The 22,586-nt window shown below is 38.4% G+C and overlaps 1 protein-coding gene across 1 annotated transcript in view; it reads left to right on the top strand.

Moving 5' to 3' along the window:
* The window catches only part of nfatc1 (nuclear factor of activated T cells 1), an 83,508-nt gene that overhangs the window by 56,650 nt on the left and 4,272 nt on the right, over positions 1-22,586 (top strand). Inside the window, exons 8-9 of the mRNA XM_051955514.1 lie at positions 40-172; positions 7,298-7,861. Coding sequence (XP_051811474.1) covers positions 40-172; positions 7,298-7,861 — 697 coding nt within the window. The remainder of the gene's footprint in view (positions 1-39; positions 173-7,297; positions 7,862-22,586) is intronic.

A 22,586-nucleotide genomic window follows, 5' to 3' on the forward strand; every position in this document is an offset into this window, starting at 1 on the left:
TTGAAGAATGAAGTGGCACATTTCTTCTTGTTTTTACAGAATTCGCTCCTGGTTGAAATCCCTCCCTACAGGAACCAAAGACTCTCCACTCCCGTCCACGTCAACTTCTACGTCTGTAACGGCAAGAGGAAAAGAAGCCAGTACCAGCGCTTCACCTACGTCCCTGCCAGCGGTAAGCTTCTTCTAATTTATTCACCGACCCGGGGCATTTGTGAAAAAATCTGCTCAATTCAACTCAACATGTTTTATTAGTGTGACTGTCAGGTGAACGATATTACTGACGGTATTATTCAAAAATGATGTGAGAAAATAAAAAAATGCACTTTAATAAGTTGAAGAAAATGAATAAGAGGATAAAAAGAGCCCTGCGACAGACTGGCGACCTGTCCAGGGTGTCTCCTGCCTTCACCCGAGTCAGCTGGGATAGACTCCAGCACCCCCCGCGACCCTAGTGAGGATAAAGCGGTGTATAGAGAATGGATGGATAAAAAGAGCACAAATGTGGCAAGAATATATGATAAACAGTGAATCTGAGTCACTATTTCTGTAAAATGAGGAATGAGATGTGAAGAACAAGAACTGTCTCATCTTGAGAAAGACTCTGCAGGTTTTTAGCTTCAGCATAGTCAGCTGTGATGTCAACAGTGTCTTTCTATTTGTCTGCCATAAAGCTTGGACTGGTGAAGAACTCTGATTAGTCCGTTTCATGTAACTCCTTTGGATGAGTCATAGGTGTCTTTGTGGCCTTCCTCACTTGTCTCTATCTAGTATCTCCTCCAGAGGGAGTCATAGGTGTCTTGGTGGCCTCCCTGAATAGTCTCTTTCTTGTAACCTCTCCAGAGGAGTCATAGGTGTCTTGGTGGCCTCCATCAGTAGTCTCTATCTAGTAACTTCTTCAGACTAATCATAGGTGTCTTGGTGGCCTTCCTCATTGTTCTCTCTCTTGTAATTCCTTCAGAGAAGTCATAGGTGTCTTGGTGACAAGTAGCAAGACAGTTCTTCACTGGTCAGATCTTTATGGGAAATAGAAAACCGCTGTTGCAAAATACGACTTTTTAAATGGTCTTAAAGTGAAAACGATCTGTCTGGACTTTAAGCACAGTTTCAGAAATGATCTCCATCCATACTAACATGCCTTTAAACGCATATTGTATAAAACTTTATGGGTATACAGGTGCCGATGTAAACATGAAGCAAGGGTTTGGTTGTTTAGTTGTAGGAAATACTACAGAAAAGGACTAGAATTGGCAAAAGGTACGACCAGAGACTGCTTTAACTGCACGATTGGTTGATCCGCACATGAAATTTGTTGTACAGCCTCAAATCAAGGCTGATATCTTTTTGTTTTCTGGAAAATGTTCGGGGGGAAATCTGGACAAAAACATAATGACAGTTAGGCTCAATCAGAAAGTAAACATGGGTGTCCTTCCAAAAGGTTTCAGTTTCTGCCCAACCTGGAGATTTCTAAATTCAACAAGGTCAGCAGCTTTTTCAAGTCTCCGTTTTAGAGTCTGAGAACTCCAAAGTCACGTGGATGTTTGGCGTTAAAGTCCAAGTAAAAGTTGGAATGTATTAGAGTGGATGAAGCCTCAGCGTTGTAGATCATAAATGTGTCATGTTAATATCAAACAAACAACCGCTTTCATAAGAGTTCAATGTCGGTCTGACGCTTGGTAAACCCGAAAACTGTCACCACAAACTTTAACAGACAAGTAGTCCAACCAGTGTTCCCCCCAAAAAAGAAAACATCTCCCTCCATTAACCTCCACCCTCCATCGCTCTCAGTCTGCCTTTCATATCCCAGACTAATTACAAACATTTTCACCAGCATTTTACATCTGAAGAGCAGAACAAACAGTTTGTATTCCCCCTCGTCTGGCGGTTTTCAAGGGAGGAACAAAGCAACGCTATTATTCCTCCATTGTAAAAACAGCAATCCATAAAATGTGTTCTTTTCCATACCTGAGCGCTGCAGCGACTGGACGCACCCGGGTGGGGAACGGGGGGCATGGGAAAAGCATGTTATTTGAATAGAGAGGCTACTGCCAAGCTAAATATAAACACTGACCCACCAACTGAAATGTAAAAACCGCTGCTAATTGCACTCCGGGCCCGGAGCGAAAATCCAGTGGGTGGTTCAAAGCTGCGATTCAGCGGCAGCGGCCCGGCCCAGTGCGTGGGCGACGGAGTGCCCCGCTGTGAAAGTGGAGCATTGTCCTCGGAGTGGAGGGGAGGGAGTGTGGTCGGTGTCTCCTGAAGGATCGACAATATGGCCTGAGAGTCGTCAAGGAGAGAAGAAAACCCCTGAGAAAGTTTAACCCTGCTGTAAGGTTTGAAAGGCCAAACCAAAACTACACTGTTTGCAAGAGAAAGAAAGTGTGAAAACGAGAAAAATCATCAGATGCTCAAATTTATGACAGTTCTTAACTACTCATCTGTAATGTACAGTTCCCTCAGGAAAATTAATCAAACCTGAGCTTAAAGTTGGGATATTTCACCATAATCACTTTATTCTGCATGTCTCATTTAACGGCTCACCTAAATTACACTGTTTATCATAGAAGCAAAGTGTTAAATCAGGAAAAAACAGCAGATTTTCAACTTTTTGACAGCCCTTGAACTACTCACATTTTACATTTGGAAATATTAATCAAATCTAAGCCTAAAATTGGAATATTTCATGAATGTCACTTTATTTGTGCCTTTCTCATTTAAAAATGCCGCAAAAATCCACTGTGTATGAATTTATAAAATGGTAAAAACTGAAATATTTATTGATGTGGTCCCCTTCTGATGGTCCTTGAAATACTCATCGGTGATGTACAGTACCGTTGGAAAAATTAACCAAATCTAAGCTTAAAATTGTCTTGTTTCATCTAAATCACTTTGTTTTGGGTGTCTCAGTTACAAATTCAACAGAAATACACTTGTTACGAATTTTAAAAATGGTTAAAACAGAGTTTGTAACTTTCTGATGGATAAAGAAATTTTGAAAATGAGAAAAATCAATGAATGCTCAAGTTTCTGGCAGTTCTTGAACTACTCGTCTGTGTCTACACTTCAATTGGAAAAATGAACCCAATCGAAGCTTAAAATTTGGATACTTCATCAAAATCACTTTATCTCATTTAAAAATTCAACAAAAATGCACCGGTTATTAAAATAGGAAATGATAAAACAGGAATAAATATTGGATTTGTTACTTTCTGATGGAAAAAGAAACTTTGAAAACAAGAGGATCAAGTTTCCGTCAGTCCTTGAACTACTCATCTCTGACATCCAGTTCCTTTGGGAAAATCAACCAAATCTAAGCTTGAAATTGGGATCGCTCATCAGAATCACTTCACTTTTGCTTGACTCATTTAAAAAAAATTCACAAAAATATACTGTTTATCAATACAAGAAATGGTAAAAACTGGAATATTTATTAGGTTTGTAGCTTTCTGATGAGAAAAAACTTTGAAAACAAAAAAAAAATCCTCAGATTTTCACATTTCTGATTGTCCTTGAACTACTCAGTTACTTCCATCAGTGAAGTCAGCCCAGTCTAAGCTTAAAATTGGAATGTTTCATTAAAAATATCAGATATTCAAGTTTCTGACAGTCCTTTAACTACTCACCTGCATCTACAGTTCCACTGGAAAAATTAACCAAATCTAATCTTAAATTTGGTCCTTGAACTAATCATCTCTGTGGTGCAGTTCTGTCTCCAAAATTAACCAAATCATTGAAAAAAAATTTTTTAAATTGCAATAAATGTCAAAATCACTTTATTCTACATCTCATTAAAAAAGCCATTTATAAACCAGAAACTGTAAGAAAAAAAGAAAGAATTGTCAGATTCTGGGCTTTGCCATGGTCCTTGAATTACTCATTCGTCTAATACTGTTTCTACTTAAAATTAACCAAATCTAAGATTAAAATCGTGATAGTTCACCAAAGCCATTTTATTCTGCATGTTTTATTGAAAAAAAATTTACAGAAATGCACTGTTTATCAATGTCTCACTTTTTAAAAATGCCAAAATTAAGATTTTTTTTAAAATATAGAAAGAAACGTAGAAAGAATTTGCTGGATTGTAAACTTTCTGATGATCTTTGAATTAATCATCCACGGCGTGCTCTTCTATTGGACAAATCAGCTGAATCTGAGGTTAAAATTGTAACATTTCACCAAAGTCACTTCACTCTACATTCACCAAAATTACACCTTTTTATAGAGAAAAAAAACTGTAAAAACAGGAATAATTGTCAGTTTTGTAATGTTCCCATGGCCCTTGAACTAATCGATGGTGACGTGCGTTTCCATTGTGAAAACTCAACAAATCCATGTTAAAATCATGATGTTTTGGTAAAGATTAGCCCACAAATGAAGCCTTTCCACTCAGCTATTTCTGTACAAATCAAACAGTTCTGTGCCGCTCAGTGTAACTACGATGTCTTTAGTGACTCAGCTGCAAACAAAAGTCATGCAACAAAAATCCTGTGACTGTCCTCCTGAACTGCAGGCAGTGTTTATCAGACAGGAGGACGAAACAAACTGAGTCACCACGTTTTTCCAGGATTAGTAATACCTGTGAGCATCTGGGAATATGGACATGTTGACTCCAGATTTTTATCAGATTTTGTAAAATACATAATCAAAGACATTCAACTTTTTTTTTGTTCCTCTTTGTTTGGTTTATGGCAGAAGACATTTCTGAGTTTATCTTTACTTTTCATCGTTTTAATCACGGTTGTTCTGTTTCCACAGAGATGAAAAATGAGCCTGTGATGAGTAAATAACTGCTTGGGGTTGAATCAAATGGACAGACTGAGTAAAAACAGGTGGAAATAATGATTGAACCTTCAGTTCTTTGATAACAGGATGTAAATACATTCACTTTTTCCTTTTGTTATTTAAAAAAACACCTTTCATGATGAACTTTCTGCAGCAGCAGCTGTTACAACAGGTTTATTTTTGGGATAACACACGGTTGACTTTGACACTCCGGAAACCCAGCGAAGCGCTCAAACGCTTGCACGTCTTCTCGCTGCTTTCTGCATCTTCGTACCCTCCACAGGCAGACAGACACACTTCCTCCAAACGGGCCCAAAATAGTGGCGTGTTTTCTATTTCGGTCCTGCGGTCGTTGAAACCATCTCATCTCAGTTCCTCTTTTACAGTGGAGGCTTCAGTGAGGCATGACACGTCCCCGTTTCACTCCTCCTAGTCTAATTAGCTGTTTTATTTAGCCGGGAACACCCAAAAATATCTTTTTAAAGTGACAGGGCGATGAAAGAGACAAACAAGATGCAGATAGAGCAACAGTTTGCTTTGGTAGGAAACTCCAGAAAGTATGACTAATTTACTGCTTCGGCTTCATGCTTCATATTTTAATCTGAAACAGCTTCATCAAGAAAAGAATGAGATCCAGTGTAGCGGAAAAAGAAACTTTGAAAACAAGAAAAGTCATCGGATGTTAGTTTCTGACAGTCCTCGAACTGCTTGTCAGTAACACACAGTTCTTTTGGAAAAATTAACCAAATTTTAGCTTAAAATTGGAATATTTCATCAAAATCACTTCATTTTTGCATGTCTCATTAAAAAAAATCAACAAAAATCCACTGGTTACGAATGATTTATCAGATTTGTAACTTTCTAATGGAAAAACAAACTTAAAAAACAAAGAAAAATGATTGGATGTTCAAGTTTCTGACAGTTCTTGAACTACTCATCTGTGATGTGCAGTTCCATCAGGAAAATGAACTCAATCGAGGCTTAAATTTGGAATAGTTCAACCTAACCCTAACCCACTGAAAAAATGAACCAAATCCAAGCTTAAAATTGGGATAATTCATCAACATCACTTCATTTTGCATGTTTCATTTAATAATTCACCAAAAGTACACTGGTTTTCAATACAAGAAATGGTAAACACAGGGATATTTATCAGATTTGTTACTTTCTAATGGAGAAAGAAGCTTTAAAAACAAGAAAAATCATTGGATGTTCAAGTTTCTGACAGTCCTTGAACTACTCATCTGTGATGTGCAGTTCCAACAAGACAAAAATACTCAATCGAGGCTTAAAATTGGGATATTTCACCAAAATCGCTTTATTTTGCATGTCTCATTTTTAAAAATTAACAAAACTACACTGCTTATAAATACAAGAAATGGTAGTAAACAGGAATATCTATCAGATTTGTTACTTTCTGATGGAAAAGGGAACTTTGAAAACAAGAAAAATCATCAGCTGTTCAAGTTTCTGACAGTCCTTGAACTACTCATCTGGGTCTACAGTTCCATTGGAGAAATTAACCAAATCTAAGCTTAAAATTGAGATATTTCACCAAAACGACAATATTTTGCATGTCTCATTTAAAAGAATCAACAATATTATCCAGGTTATCAATACAAGAAATGGTAAAAAAAAAAAACAAAACAGGAATATTTGTCAGATTTGTTCCTTTCTGATGGAAAAATAAACTTGTAAAACAACAAAAGTCATCACATGTTCATGTTTTTGACAATCCTTGAACTACTTATTTGTGATGTGCCGTTATTTCCATCCGTACAGTCAGCCCAGTCTAAGCTTAAAATTGGGACGTTTCATCAAAATCATGAGATGTTCAAGTTCCTGACAGTCCTTGAACAAGATGCAAGTAGAGCAGCAGCAGAAACCGGAGAAGGTATGACTAATTTACTGCTTCGGCTTCGATTTCAAGCACATGCTTCATATTTTAATGTGAAACAGCTTCACCAAGAAGAAAGTGAGATCCAGTGTAGCGATGAAGGTCGTCTGCTTGTAACTGGACTCAAACGCTTGTTATATAAGATTGATGTCGTGCAGCCGATTGATGGATCTAAAGCTCCAACATGTTCTGTCGTGAAATTCGGCCAAAATCTGAGCGACTGTGAACTCGGCGTTGGTCCTGTGATCCTCAGACAACCTAAAGACGGAGCTCGCTTTAGCTTTTTTTGTCTGGATGAGCAGCAGTAATTCATGTGAAATGACTGAACCCTGCTGGGCTCCGAGCTGCTGCTGCTGCAACATATTTCACATGACACGTTCCCAAAGAAAACAGGCCTTTTATTATAGAGGCGGCCAGATTTTTCTCGTGTTGATGAGTCATCCCTTCTTCTTTTTTTTTTCTGCTTTTGTGAAGGTTTTCAGCGGGGTGGGGGAGCTCCGGCCCTCAAACACAGAGACTCATTGATGCGAGTGTTTGTTTGGCAGCGGGTCTCCTAGCCACAAACCCACTCACACTTGCAGGAATATGTGTTTACTCATTTTCCCTCCCTTTTCCGCTCAGTTCCGACAATAAAGACGGAGCCTCACGACGACTACGACGCCCCTCTGGTGTGCACCGGCTCCGGCCTGGCGCTGCACCCCAAGCCCTTCTACCCGCCTCAGGTCGTGACCCCCATGATGCCCTCCGAGCTGCGGTCGTGCATCGGCCCGTTCCCCGTCAACCAGCAGCGACTGCCGGCCAAACCGTCCTCCAGCCCGAGCGCCAGCCCCAAACTGCACGACCTCTCGCCGCCGCCCTTCTCCAAGTGCCTTGCCCCGGGCCCGGCGCTCCCCCAGTCGCCCGTCCCCCACGTCTCCATCATCCAGGAGGCCCCGGGACGCTACCAGCCCTCCGGCCTCTACCCGCCCAGCAGCTCCTCGTCCTCCCCGACCTCGCAGCCCTCCACCCCGACCGACGCCCCCTTCTCCCCGCCCCACTGCCTGACCCCGGCCCAGCCCGGCAGCACCAGCCCCGGGGCCCAGCAGCACCCGAAGGTGGCGGAGAGGGGCGGGTCCTCGCCGCCGACGCTCGCCGTCAGCATCAAGCAGGAACCACAGGAGCTGGACCAGATGTACCTGGACGACGGTGAGGAGGTTTCTATTGTTACACAGAATGATGGTTTCTGATGCAGGGAATGGAGAAGCAGCCTCCTAATTAATGAAACAGTGAGGTTCTTGTTAACGGCTGCACAGTTGTTTGGTGGTTAGCACTTTCGCCTTGCAGCTAGAAGATCCCTGGTTCGCGTCCTGGCCTTCCTGGGTTCTTTCTGCATGGAGTTTGCATGTTCTCCCTGTGTATGTGTGGGGTATCTCCAGGTTCTCCAGTTTCCTCCCACAGTCCAGAAACATGCTGAGGTTGTTGGTGACTCTAAATTGTCCGTAGGTGTGAATGTGAGTGTGATTGTTTGTCTGTATATGCAGCCCTGTGACAGACTGCTACCTGTCCAGGTGTTCTCTGTCTTCACTCTAAGTCAGCTGGGATAGGCTCCAGCCCCACATGACCCTAATGAGGATTAAGCGGTGTATAGATGATGGATGGATGGAGGTTCTTATTGGCCTCCCAGAATCTATCCACAGGTGCTGATAGTGTTTCTAATGAGCATCATATGACTCACTAATCACTCTGCCAAGATCTGAAATGTTTGGCCTTCAGTTTGGATTATTGTTTTGGCTAAAAGTATCTCATTTAAAGGAATAGTTCAACATTTTTGGATTTTAATTGCTTGCTGAGAATGAGAAGAGACACATGTTGATGAAAAGTTTTTAATATTTACTCAAATACTGCACCTACACTATCATTCAAAAGTTTGGTGTCAGCCAGATAATTTCAAGTTTTCCATGAAAACTCACACTTTTATCCATGTGGTTTTCTAATCATCAGTGAGTCTTTCAACACCATTAGCTAACACAATGTAGCATTAGAACACAGGAGAGATGGTTGCTGGAAATGTTCCTCTGTACCCCTATGGAGAGATTCCATTAAAAATCAGCTGTTTCCAGCTACAATAGTCATTTACCACATTAGCAATGTCTAGACTGGATTTATCATTCATTTAATGTTATCTTCATTGAAAAATTGAAAGTTTTTCTTCCAAAAATAAGGACATTTCTAAGTGATCCCAAACTTTTGAACAGTAGTTTAAGTACAATCTTCAAGTGATTTTACTCAAGATTTTTAATTTTCTGCTACTTTTACAAGAGAAATATTGCACTTCCTACTCCACTTCATCCAGAAGTAACCTGTGATTGTTTTTGAAAAAATACAATAGCAAACTCATAATGAGGTGCAGTTCTATGTCATTAACACAGCGGTGTAGAGATAGACCTGGCTATGCAAGAAGATTAGCTTAGCTAGCTAGCTCATTTTAGCATTAAGACGTGTAAGAGAGGGAAACAGCTAGCTTATCTGTGAACAGAGTGTCCAAAAATAAGAAAATGTACATATATGTGCATCTAAAACTCACTAGTTAAGAAATTATGCCTTCTTTATATAATAAGTGCAAACCTGAAGTGTAAAAATGACACATGGTTTTGGGTTGTTTTAAGTAGTTTTTTGTGTTTGTTTTTGGAACATTACTACACATTTTGCCAGGGATGTTCTGAGCTTTCTTTTACCCCAGTACGATCCAAGTCATTTTGTATTTAGCATCTGCAGATACTGAGTTCTACCAATTTTCTAGATGCTTCATGTGTTGTAGATTACTGTCGTACCTGTACAACCAGGTAGAGCCTTTTACTGTTTGATACTGTGGAGAACAGAGCAGGAAGAAGTTTCGTGTTGGCAAGCAATTAGCATTGCGGGTGTTTAGCTAGTAAAGGAGTTAAAAAACAAAGGATGTCCAATGTACTTAATTTACTATACGAATTAGTCAAGTATTGATTGATAATGCTGCATTTGTAAAAAAATGTTTTTAAGTTCACAACATCTTAGTGGCAGCAGGTGTAAACGAAACATCGGGATGAGATTTGTGCCATTGAACATTGCCTTAATTCCAGTTTTTTTAGCCCATAAGTGTACTTCTTAGGTCCACCTCTTCTCATGTCTCTTCAGGTTCGAACCAGGTCTGGCAGGTAAAATTAAAACGTTTAGCCGCAATTACTGCTCACACATGTTGTATGACCGTGACTGGTTCACGAGGGACCATCTTGGAACTTTTTGATCCCACCTTTACACCACCTTCAGCAAGCAGAGGGAGTTGTTAGCATTGTGAGGGTGTAGCTAGGAAAGGGGCACCATGACAACGACTTTCTGGTGTTTAATGACTACAAAAACATACTGTATTGAAGTCAAAGAACAAATCTGACACCCAAAAGAAACACATTATACATCAAGAGTTCTTTACCCTGAAAAAAATGAAGTGTCACATCCATTTCATGGTTCAGAATCACATGTTTGCAGTCTTGATTTGGTGTTTATGTTGCGTAGTTTGCTGGCTGGTGAAGGAGTGCATGAGGCTGCCAAAAGGTTTATCGCCGCTGTAATTCCTGCCTCACTTAAACAGAGGCTGTGAAAAGTGCCTTTGTTGTCTAACTTCTGGTGGTCTGGCATTTGATATATCTGACTTTAAACCCAGAACGAGACGAGGCTGCTCGAAGTTCGCAGAGAAAATAAAAGTGACGCCCTTTATTTATCTCGGAGGGAGCAGCACAAACTGCATGATCTCACCGCTGTGGGCCTCTACAGCTCTATGATTTGAAGTAAATTGGATAAATGATCGTCCTCGGGGTTAGAAAATAAAACCGTGTCTGGCTGTGAGGAGGTCAGCAACCAGCAGCTATCAGCAGACTTTGATCCGACACCAGAGCTGCTGCTGAACCGTCTGCGTTAACTTCCTGATGGTGGCGAGTGAAACGCAGACGGTTCCCATGATGCCGCTTCCTGAAAGAGTCTGGAGAAATACATTAACACTGCACTGTAAAAAATATGTACACTAAAATGGTGAAAATCTGTTTCCAAGGGGTCAAAAACAATACTTTAAAAAGTGGTGAAATAATATCAATTAACTGTTGGATAATCCTTGAAGTGGACATTATTTACATTTTTTTAACATTTAATTTGTAAATTAAAACATTTTTGCTAAATATTACTGGGAACTTAATAAACCAGGGAAAATCTAAAATAACAGTAAATTGTTTTAAAATATTACTACAAAAAAGGATTCAATAATACATTTTTCTTTTATCACGTTCTTAATGGCACAAAAATAAACAAAAATTCTAGTTTGAAAAGCACCAGAAACAAGTAAAACTGTCTTCTTGCAAGAAAAAAATGCATTTGAAGAACTAGAATACTCTAAAGTTTACAAAAAAGTGTACAAAAACAGCAAATACTCGTAAAATAATTATATTTTTCAGCTTTAAATAGAGTGAAATAGTGTAATTTTATGGTTACACAAAAATGGTTACAAACTAATTAATGTTTGTAGAAATACAGATGATGGATGCTATTTATAATGTTGGCTTTTTCTAAAAATTAATGTGTAAATTAAAATATTTTTCTGTGATTTTACTAGATAATATCTGTAAAGAAACAAAACTAGAAAAATCTGTAAAATATCAACAAATTATCAAAAAAAATAAAACTGGACGTCAGAAAAAGAAAAAAGAAAAAACAGTGGAATATTGTACAGTTCAAAAACTATAAACAAATAAAAAACAAAAACATAAAAAACAACAAATATATAAAATATTTTTATCTTTAGAAAGAATTAAATACAGAAAACATGGTCTCTTACATTCAAATTGTAAAATAATTCATTACTATTTGTAAAAAACTATTTGCATTTTTTAAATCATTTTTTTGTGTAAATTAAATAATATTTTTCAGTGATTTCACTAGATGTCTCAATTTCAACTAAACAGGGAAAAGTCTGTAAAATAACAGTAAATTGTTCCAAAAATCACAGCTAACAACACTTTTTTCCTCAATATTTGACTCCCCGGAGCTACAGATCTTATTTTTAAGGATATCCTAAATATTTCCACCACTTCTTTTTTTTTAAAATCATTTTTATTTCCACCACTTCTTTGGTCTGTTCAGGTTCAAACCAGGAGCAGAAACTAAAACCTGATCTACCCGAGGAGCTGTTCCACTTGTTTTCTTTGGCAAAGCGAAGAAAATTTTACCAAACGTTCCAAATATAAAGCTGCTTCTCACTCCGTTCAAACCTTTGGCAGCGTCTGAAGCGACTTTACGGCTTCACTCAGGTGTTCGCTGTAATTCCTCCTCGTTAAAACTCAGACTCGCTGCGTCTGAAATCTGACTAAAATATGATGTTTGTGGGTCGTTTTCAGCACGTAATGATCAGCCCGGCTTCTTCTAACCGTGCTCATTTAACGTCGTTTAATTTAATTTCACAACAGTTTAGCCACTTATCCTGTTAAACAGTAAAGCAGAGGACCGCAGGTGGTTTTCGTCTCTCCACTCGTGCTGTTTTTGTCTTTATTTTTCTGCTCTAATGTCCATCAGGATCCCCCCTCCGCTGCACATTTCTTCACACCGTTGCAAACATGTCGGCTCATGGAAAGTCTGAATCGTGTTTTCTGGCCTGGGCTGCAGGAGGCCCGGCCACGCGGCCATAAAACCTGCTGACTGGGAGCTTTGCATGCTTCCCTCTGGCTGGAAGCGAGTCTGGAGGCGGCGGCCAAAGCCATACGTTTTACTGCACAGTAGTGCGTCCAGGACTTTTGTCAGCGGTGAGGTAACACCAGCGAAACATGTGCGTTCTGAGGCAGAATGTGAGCCAGGCCGTTCTGAAATGCTGTTTTTTATGGCGTGTTGTGGCCTTGTTAGATGTCAGAGCGCTGTAATTGATGAGCAGACGCTTCTGACGGTCATAGGAAAAGTATTTTTGAGTGTGTTGACTGTAGAATCCAGCAGTTTTCATGCAGCTCTCTCGTGCACATAGTGTTGTATTTATAGTTGTAAGGAGCTTTTATTAATTCACACTCACAAAAATACATCCACATGTGCTTTGTGTTACTTATTACCAGTGATTATTGCACTGAAAAGGACAAAAACAGCCGTATGTTGATGCAGTGCTGTGAAAAAACAACCTCAGTTTAAGTGTTTTTGTGGAAACTGCTTTGGTTCGGCTTAACAGCTGGAATTTCATGTTTTTTTCTCCCTCGCCTCGTTTAAATGTATGGAGGTTCTTTATTACATTTAATTATTAACACAGAATGCAGCTGAGGTTTAGGAGGAGGTCGTCGGTTTTCTTTGTAATTAGAATTTAAATAATAGATAAATAAAGTTGGTGCTGACGCAAGCTGAACTTAATGGTGAAAATCCATTTTTATTGTGTTTTGTGGTGCAAAACAAAAGTTGTTCGGATATGAGGAAGTTTATTCCTGAAGCCCCTCCTAGCTTTACAAGCAGGTATTCAGCTACCTCACATCTTTGTAAATGTCCAACAGCCAGAGCAGAGAGAGTTTCCTTCCTGAAGGGGGCGGGACCAGCAGCAGCTTATTGGTTTTTAGTGCAAAACAGCTGGTTTACAACAGCATTAAAGCAATCATGGTGAAATGAACCATTTTAGCAGGATTTGGAGCTGAGAAACTGAAAGTAGCAGTACGGAGATGTAAGACATTTAGATTTGTTTGCTTAAAATGGGCATGATAAAGCTTTAAAGCTCGAGTAGGCAGCATTTTTTTTTTGGCGTCATTTGGTAAAAATTCCACAGAAACCTTTGAACATGTTGTGGTTAAAGTGGTCTGTGAGGAAACTAGACTTTCTAAGCTGAGGCTTACACGAAGGTCGTCAGTTTTCTTTGTAATTTAGTATGTAAGTATTAGATAAACAAAACTTGGAGATGATGCAAGTTAAACTGAATGGTGAAAATCCATTTTTATTGTGTTTTGTGGTTGTTAACAACTTGGAAGTGTAAAATAAAAGCTGTCGAGAGATGAAGAAGCTCCTCCTCAACAGCCAGAGCAGAGAGAGTTTTCTTCCTGAAGGAGGCGGGACCAGCAGCAGCTTATTGGTCTTTCGTGCCAAACAATCTGTTTAACAGCACTAAAACCAGGACTAACAGTGAGGGAGAAATGAACCATCTTGACAGGATTTTTAGCTGAAAAACTGAAATACACACTGGGGGGGATATATGACATTTTGATTATTTTGCTGAAAAGTGACACAATAATGCTTTAAAGCACGGGTAGGCAGCATTTTTTTTGGCATCATTTGGTAGAAATTCCACAGAAACCTTTGAGCATGTTGTACTTAAGTTCTCTATCAGATTTTCTTGGATTTTTTATAACATAAATTATGAACATTTGTAAAGATATTTCTGAAATTTGACCCCAATATGTCAAATACTTTCAGAGATGTTGGAAAAATCATTCACTGACCCACTTTCAGCCGCATTTAGTCTGACATTTGGGGTTAGAAACAACTCCTGAAGCAGAAAAATGATGCAGAAAGTTGGTTCTTTGGGTTTGTAAGCTGTGTCAATCTGAATCTGTGTCTTATTTCTCTCTCCATGGGTCTTCTAGCAAATAAAAAACACAAATTGGACATGTTGTATAAATAGTAAAAAAAAATACATCTCTAGAAGAATAATTGTGCTGGAAGTTCCATCCTGCAAGTTAACATGATTCTTTAGTTTTATGAAATTATACAAGCCTGAATTTGTGTTTTTGAGGCTTTTACTGCAGCTTCAAGGTCTAAATACTCTTATTTTACTCTCAATTTGGCTTCCAGCATGTCAAAAAAACCACCATTTGGACACACTGACCAGGCAAAAAAGAATAGTTTTATAAAATTTGCCAGAAACACTCTTTAAATAGAATGTAAAGTAAATAAATATTGCATATACAATATATTAATGAGATTTGTATTCATGAAAAACAACATTTAAAGAAGGAAAAAATATGCAGAAAGTTCCATCCTGCAGGTTGATGGTTGGTTCTTTAGTTTTATGAAACTATGGAAGTCTGAATTTGAGTTTTTGAGGCTTTTTCTGCAGTTTTAAGATGGAAATACTGGGCCATGTTTGCTTATTTAACTCTCAATGTGTCTTCTAGCATGTAAAAAAACACTACAAAGTAAAAAACTAGATTTTTACCAGACAGAGTCTTTAAATATGAACATAAAGTAAACAAATAATATATTTACAGCATAGTTCTGTATTTTAATGAGATTTTTAGTCAAGAAAAACACAGGATTTTTCCAGACCATGCTACGTTTTATGTCCTATTATCAAATCAGTATTCCACCAGTCAGACCAGCTGTTGTGGTCTGTATGTAGTTCTGTTTCTGGGGAGGATAATGTCAGATTTCTTCACCGTTGTATCGACAATTTACCGTAGATCCGAAGTAAAAGTGTAAATCAAGCTTTAAACAGAGCAGTTTGACTCTAAAGAGCGGGTTTAGAGTCTCGTCGGAAGCCAAAAATGAATCTTGGCTCGACTCTTTCTGCAAATTTAAAGCTCGCTCATGACCCGTCTGCTTGGGAGATAAAGAGAACGGCTGTATTTTCATCTTCTGGCTGTTATTTCCTGCTTGCTGCAGCTTGAAGTCCGTGTCTTGCCTTCTGTTTCCACGTCTCCTTGGGTCTGCATGATGTAAATTCCATCAGCAGATTCCTCCTCAGACATCCAGAATTTGTGTGACTGTGGAGACGACAAGAAGAGAAAGTCTGTGATGTGCACAGCTGTTGGTGTGAACATCTGCAGGAGGGTCGGACCAGGACTCTGCTAAAACAGTTCAACCCGATGGAAACAGACCGTCCGTCCAATAACTGCTGAGAGATATGATTAAAAACCTCCACTGTCAAACTGAGGGAACAAGTCTGGACCAGCAGACATGAATGTTTCTAGAAAATTTACTGGAAATGTGTTGAGTAGTTGTTGAGATGTTTGGTTTGAACCAAACTAGTGGACAGAGAAACAAACCAGGTTAATGCAACAAGATTCAGACCAAATGTTGACAGAAAAATGGTGAAACTCACAAAGGTTAGAGGTCAAATCATCCCTCTGAAACCGTCTCATATTGGTCTAATTACAACAGCATAAACTGTGGATATTTATAAAGATATTTGTGGAATTTGGTCTTGATATATCGCATAATTTCCACAATTTACTGAAAAACAGTAAACCACTGACCCACATTTAGCAGGTTTTTTTCTCGCATTGAACATTGAGGCTGTTTGAACATGAATGTCTCAGGAGCTATCGAAGATAAAAACCTGAAATATTCACTATTATTTCTCATCGTGTCACCGATTGAGAATTTGTAATATTGGATAAGTCCATCAATTAATCTGTGATTATTGGTGAGTTGAAAAATAAAAAAAAATGTCGTTAAAAGTTCCATCTTTGAGCTGATTTTAACAAGAAATTAATAATAAAAAAAAGTCAGCTGGTGATATTTTCTGATCCACATGTAGCTGCATGTCACAGTAATGCAAAACTAAACGTAAAGAATAGTTTTAATATTAAATATTTGGTTATAAAATGAGAAAGGAAAGTTATTTTGGTTGAACTTTCATAACCGACTGAGCAGATTTGACATGTTGTACCGTAAAGACCAAAATATTTCCAGGTAGTCTGATCCAAGGAGGGCAGAGCTGCAAAGTTCATTATTAAATATTATAAATCAATGACATGATGAGAAACAACAGGGAGAATTTCAGGTTTTTATCTTTAATAATTCCTCCAATATTGTTGTTAAAACAGACTCTAATGTCTACGAAAGAAAAAAAATTCCACAAATATCTTTATAAATATGCATTTTTTATGCTACAAAATGGCATAAATGGTGTGGGTGATTTGACTTTTGTGAATTTTGTCATTTTTATTCTCTGCATTTGTCTGAATGTTGTTAATTCAACTGTGCAATGTGAGAAAAAACGCATAAAAAGTGGGTCGACGGGCAGTGTTTTTATAAAATGATCTTGAACGGTGTTTGATATATGAACCTAAAATTTCACAGATCTCATTTTAAAGATCTAAAATTTATGATAAGAGAGTTTTTTTTTAAAGTAAATCAGAGATGATTGAGCGGAAAGAACCCGATCATCTGAGATGGAACAACCAGGATGGGACCTTAAATGCCGGCTTACAATTTTAATTCCATTTTCTTAAAGATTGTTTGATCTACTTGTCTGATATTACAGATTCTAAATCAGTGACATGATGAGAAATAACAGTGAAAGTTTCTTGTTTTTATCTCTAATAGTTTCTGAGGTATTCTTGTTCAATGTTCAATTTCAATAGGAGAAAAAAACCTGCTGACAGTGGGTGGATGAGCGGTTTTAAAGTAATAATCTCACAAAGTACTTCATGTATGAAGCTAAAAATGTACAGATATAAAGTTAAATATCCCTAATTTATGCTGAGAAAGTTGTAAGTAAATCAGACATCAAATGAACCTGCAGGAACAGTTGCTGCTGGTTTCTGTTTGTCTGGTTTCTTCATCTCTGTTCGGTTTTTCTGCTTTTCATATTTTCTGAAGGCAGCAGCGTTTCCAGTCAGTTATTGTTCAGACGTTATGAATAATACCTGGTTTCATAAAGCTGGCAGCGTCTGCGGTGAACTGGAGGAGTTCTCTGTGGGGCCCGGCAGCAGCAGGAGTCTCATGCCGGATCCAAGAACATCTGGTGGCTTGTGGCCTGGACCAGACGAGGAGCAGAGCGAGGAGGGGGGGGGAGCTTTCTGGATTTATTCACAGCGTCAGAGGAGGTCGTGGAGTGTCAGCCGGTCCGATCGGTTCCTCTGCAGCATTGTGTTCGTGTGCTAATGAGGCCAGCAGTGGTGTCCTGCTGATTGTTTGGGAGTTCCTCGGGTTTCCTGCCCGCAGAGCTGAGCTGTATCGGTCAGAAGCAGCTGCCGTCGACCTCCATGGGAGAGGAAACGGTTCCTGGGTTACTTCAGATCAAACCGCACCTTCAGCGCTCCATCAGTGCTCAGTCAGATGTAAATCAGCTCGATAATTAAAGAGCCGAATGCTGACGACAGGAATTAGCAGGTTTCACACAGTTCAAGGTCATTTCACCTCAAATCAGCAGCTTCATGTCATTGTCCTGCATTTTTGTAGCATAAAATATGAACATTTATTGAGACATTTCTGATATTTTACCTCAATGTGTCAAATGCTCTGAGATTTTTTAAAACTCACCCGTCATTTCAGCTGCATTTAGTCTGAGATTTAGGGTTAAAACCAACGTCTGAAGCAGAAAATGATGCAGAAAGTTGGTTCTTTAGCTTTTTAAACTATGCAAATCTGAATCCGTGGTTATTTTACTCTTGATTTGGCTTCTAGCAAATAAAAAACACCAAATGGACACATTGACAAGGTAAAAAAAAAAAGATGTTTTCCAAAAAGGGCCTTTAGATATAAAGATAAAATCAACAACTATTGTGTATACTACATGTTAATTATAAGTTTTTAAATGTAGAACACGTGATGTTTCCTAAATATGTCATTCTGAGCTGCATTTAGTCTGAGATTTAAGGTTAGAAACAACTTCTGAAGAAGACAAACGATGCAGAATGTTGGTTCTTTAGGTTTTAAAATGATGGAAATCTGAATCGGTGCTCATTTTACTCTTGGTTTGTCTTTTAGCAAATAAAAAACACCATATGGACATGTTGACAAAGTAAAAAAAATAGATTTTTACCAGGCAGTCCTTAAATATGAGCATAAAGTAAACAAATATTCCCTATACATCATATTACTGCATATTATTGAGATTTTTAGTCATGAAAAATGAGTGATTTTTTCCTAAATTTGTCGTTCTGAGCTCCATTTAGTCTGAGATTTAGGGTTAAAACAACCTTTAAAGAAGAAAAATGATGCAGAAAGTTCTATCCTGAAGGTTGACAGGATTATTTTTTAGTTTTATGAAACTATGGAACTCAAAATTTGTGTTTTTGTGACTTTTACTGCAGTTTTAAGGTGGAAATGCTCTTATTTTACTCTCAATTTGGCCTCTAGCGTGTAAAAAACCATTTAGAGGCACTGACAAGGTAAAAAACTAGATTTTTTTTTTATCAGAAAGGGTCTTTAAACATGAGCATAAAGCAAACAAATCATGCACATGCAGCATAACAGTCATGAAAAACAAGCAGGTGTTCCTAAACTTGTCATTCTGAGCTGCATTTAGTCAGAAAACAGTTTCTAGGAGAACAGTCTGACCACGATGTGCGTTTAATACGAGCTCCTTCATCACATCTCATGATCCTGATCAGCAGACGGACGTTTTCGTGGAACTGGAGATGTTCAAAGTTTCGGCTTTGGTCGTCGACATCGAGAGGAGACAGTCGTCTGAGTCCCTGAGGGCAAAAACTGACGGAGGCCGTGTAATCAGATTACAAGCTGCTACTGAACGCAGCTCTGCTTTTTTGTTCACTTCTCCTTTTTTCTGAAACCCCCTGTTAGGGTCACACAGACGATGTTTAGCTGCTGCAGAGCGGAAATGAGGAGGACAGATGTTCTACTCTGGAGGGAATCGATGCGACCCACATGACCCAGATGTCACAGCGGTGCCGAGGCCTATTTTTAGGACTCTGTTGTAAACGCACTTAGAGATCAATAGATCGACTTTTTTCAATTAGATGCTGCTCTTAAAATGTGACGCCGCGGTGAGAAGTGGGTCATGGCAACGGTAAACAGTAAACGCTGAGGACTGAAGAACTAACCGGCCGTCTTTTCACCGCTTCGTTGGGATGAGAAAATTATTCCAGAACACGTGGCCAAAGAGAAACTCGGTGTGATAACTTCCCTGGAGGCTTGAACTTCACCGTTATGTTCTCTTACAGACAGATGAAACAGAAAAGAGCAGGTTGGACCGTTTATTTCTGCAGGTTCATGTTAGGAAACATCTTGTTTAAAAAGAAGAACAAATCGCTCCGATTCTAAACTCACAGATCGCCCAGAATAATGGAAAACTGTTGAAGATGACTCAAGACATGCCCAAAATTACACAGAAATGATCCTAAATTCCTCCAAAGAAGTCTTGAAATTTTTTGTCTTTTAGAAGAAAGACACCTGGATGGATGTAAAACTGATCTGGCTGCAGCTTCTAACAGAACTTAAATGTGTTTTTTAGCACTAAAAATGACATGAAAGTTGTGCCAAATTAATTACAGGTTGTCCAAAAATAATGACTGTCTGTAAAAATAAATTCATATATTTTGCAGATTTAAATGCAGTAAAAACAGTATAATTTTACAGGCAAGTTTTGTGAAGAAGAAATACATATTTTTGACATTAATCAGTGTTGGCCAATTTTTTATTGTTAACATATAAATTAATGCTTGTTTTCCTCCTGCAAGTTTACTAGTTAAGTGTAATTTAACAAAACAGGAAAAACGGTACAAATAACAGTCAATTCTTTTTAAATATTACTGCTAAAATCTGGTAAAAATGTAAGTTTTTAAACTGACACATCAGGTTTTATGTCTAAAAATGCACACATACTTTTTCTATATGTCTTAGATATTATCTTTATATTTATATTCAGATTTTTTGGTATTTTTGTAGATATTTTTGTTGGTTTTTTTGCTCATATAAAGAGAAATGAATACTATATTCACAATCTAAATACAGTAAAAACTGTTTAATTTCACAGCCAAAAGTTTTAAAAGAACAAATGACCCACAAATGCAAACATATCAACATGTATGTCAAACTTTAAGCAAATTTTAATCTTTCCAAGTTCATTTATAGTCAGAAATGAAAAAGAATGGGAACAAAAACCGCCTTTAAGGTATAAAATCAACAGAAAAGCTTTAAATAAATCACAGAAAACGGCATTAAAATGTAAATGATACAGAGCAGGAGCGGTAAAATTACAAAAACACTCGTCTGATTGTTTCATTTTCCAAAATTTGAACCTGGATGTGGAATTTCTCGTCTGAGTGGAAGCGATTTGAGTCCATCCTTATAATCACATAATGGCTTCAGTGTGTTGCTCTGCTGCAGATGTCAAACGTCTCCAGAGATCGCCGTCATTAACAGAAAGTCAATCAGCGAGAAAAACTCTTTTAACTGAGTCTAGACGAGTGAAGCGCGCACATCTGGACCTAGAAACAGCCTCAGTCTCAGTTTATTTAGCTTGCTGTTGTGGATTCAGACTTTTAGTTGGTCCCGTTTCCTCCTCTGCTCCACTTCTGCCGCTTTCTGATGCTGACACACTTTGGTTGTTTTGTTTTTCACCATGGCAGCCTCCCGCGTCTCTTTTCCTTCGTCATCTCTGTGATAGGAAGCGAGTTTAGCAGCAGGGAAGGGCTGCGATGAAAATAGACGTCTCAGAGCCAAAAAAGAAAAAGCTCTCCTTCCATTGTGTGGAGGCGACTCTCAGGGAGGGAATTCCTCCCCCGGTCCTCTGGGCCAGGGGTGTTTCCCTTCCAGTCTCACATTTCCATCCCTGTGAGGGTTGATGAAAGAAGTCTGAGGAGCTACAGACAGACAAATGCAGCGTCTCAGCCACCTTTCTGTGTTATCAGAGCAGTTATTCCTCTGTATTTCCTGGTTTCTTCTCAGTCAGCTGCTCCTGCCCATAAAAACAGATAAACAAGTGCACCTGGATCCTTCGGAGACGGCGGGAGGTTTGCATCATCTCTCCTGATAAGAGGCGTCTGGGGATCGGAGATATAAACTGATTCTCCTCTCTGAGGAAATGACACGTTCAGGGAATCCCAGTCGCAAGAGCTCAGCTAGTAAATATTTAACGTTAACTGTGGAAAGAATAAGCGTGTGAGCTGCTTCATGGAGAGTTTTAGCCTTCTTTACCTCACAGTTTTGGTTTTACAGCTGTAAAATTTTTCTATTTTTGGTTCTTTCTTGTTGGAATCTCTGTTAAACTAATGACAACACAAGCTAAAAAGTGACCAGGGTTTGATTTGGTGCTAAGAAATACTTAAAAAGACTTAAAAGAGCTTAAAAACTCAAAGAAATTCACACCAGATGCTGTCATTACAAGAGAAAAATCGACATTTTAAAAAATATGTTACCAGTCTTAGCCTCCTTTGACTCATTGTTGTGGTTCTACAACCTGAAATTTCACTATTTTTTGGTTCTTTCTTGCTGGAATCATCAGATTTGCACTAATTCAGCACCAAAAACTCAAAGTTAGTAACCAGAATGGAGCTTGTATTTGTGGAAGAGGCAGTTTTTGAAGTCTTGATTGAAAGTTTCTTGGTGACACAAGTTCAAAACTCACCAGGGTTTGATTTGATGCAAAGAAATGCTTCCAAAGACTGGAAAAAAAAGCACAAAACCCCCAAGAATTCTTCTAAAATTGGCTAAAAAGTCACGTCAGATTCTATCATTCTCACCTAAGAGTAAAATCAACAGTGACAACATGTTTTTTAAGATGTTAGCAGAGTTTTAGCCTCCTTTAGCTCATTCTTTTGGTTGTACAGCCTGAAATTTTTCTAGTTTTGCTTCTTCTTGATGGAATCTTCATTGTCTCTTCAAGTTAAGCAATATCTCTGACAAACTTTGTACATTCAATAAAGCACCAAACAGGTCAAAGTTAATGACCAGAATGGAGATTTTATCAGCTAAAGAGGCTGTTTTTTTTTTTTTTTAAGTCTTGATTGGAAGTTTCTTGGCGACTCAAGTTCAAAACTCACCAAGGTTTGATTTGATGCAAAGAAATACTTCAAAAGACTTTAAAAAAGCACAAAAACCCAAAGAAATCTCCTAAAATTGGCTTAAGTTCACATCAGATGCTGCCATTCACATTTTGAAAAGACAAATCGACTGAGAAAACGTTTTAAAGATGTTACTAGAGTTTTGGCCTCCTTTATTTGCTTCTATTTTTGGTTCTTTCTTGCTGGAATCATCAGAGTTACTTCTCTTA

Source organism: Acanthochromis polyacanthus, chromosome 11 (assembly GCF_021347895.1).
Source record: "Acanthochromis polyacanthus isolate Apoly-LR-REF ecotype Palm Island chromosome 11, KAUST_Apoly_ChrSc, whole genome shotgun sequence".
Lineage (NCBI taxonomy): Eukaryota > Metazoa > Chordata > Actinopteri > Pomacentridae > Acanthochromis > Acanthochromis polyacanthus.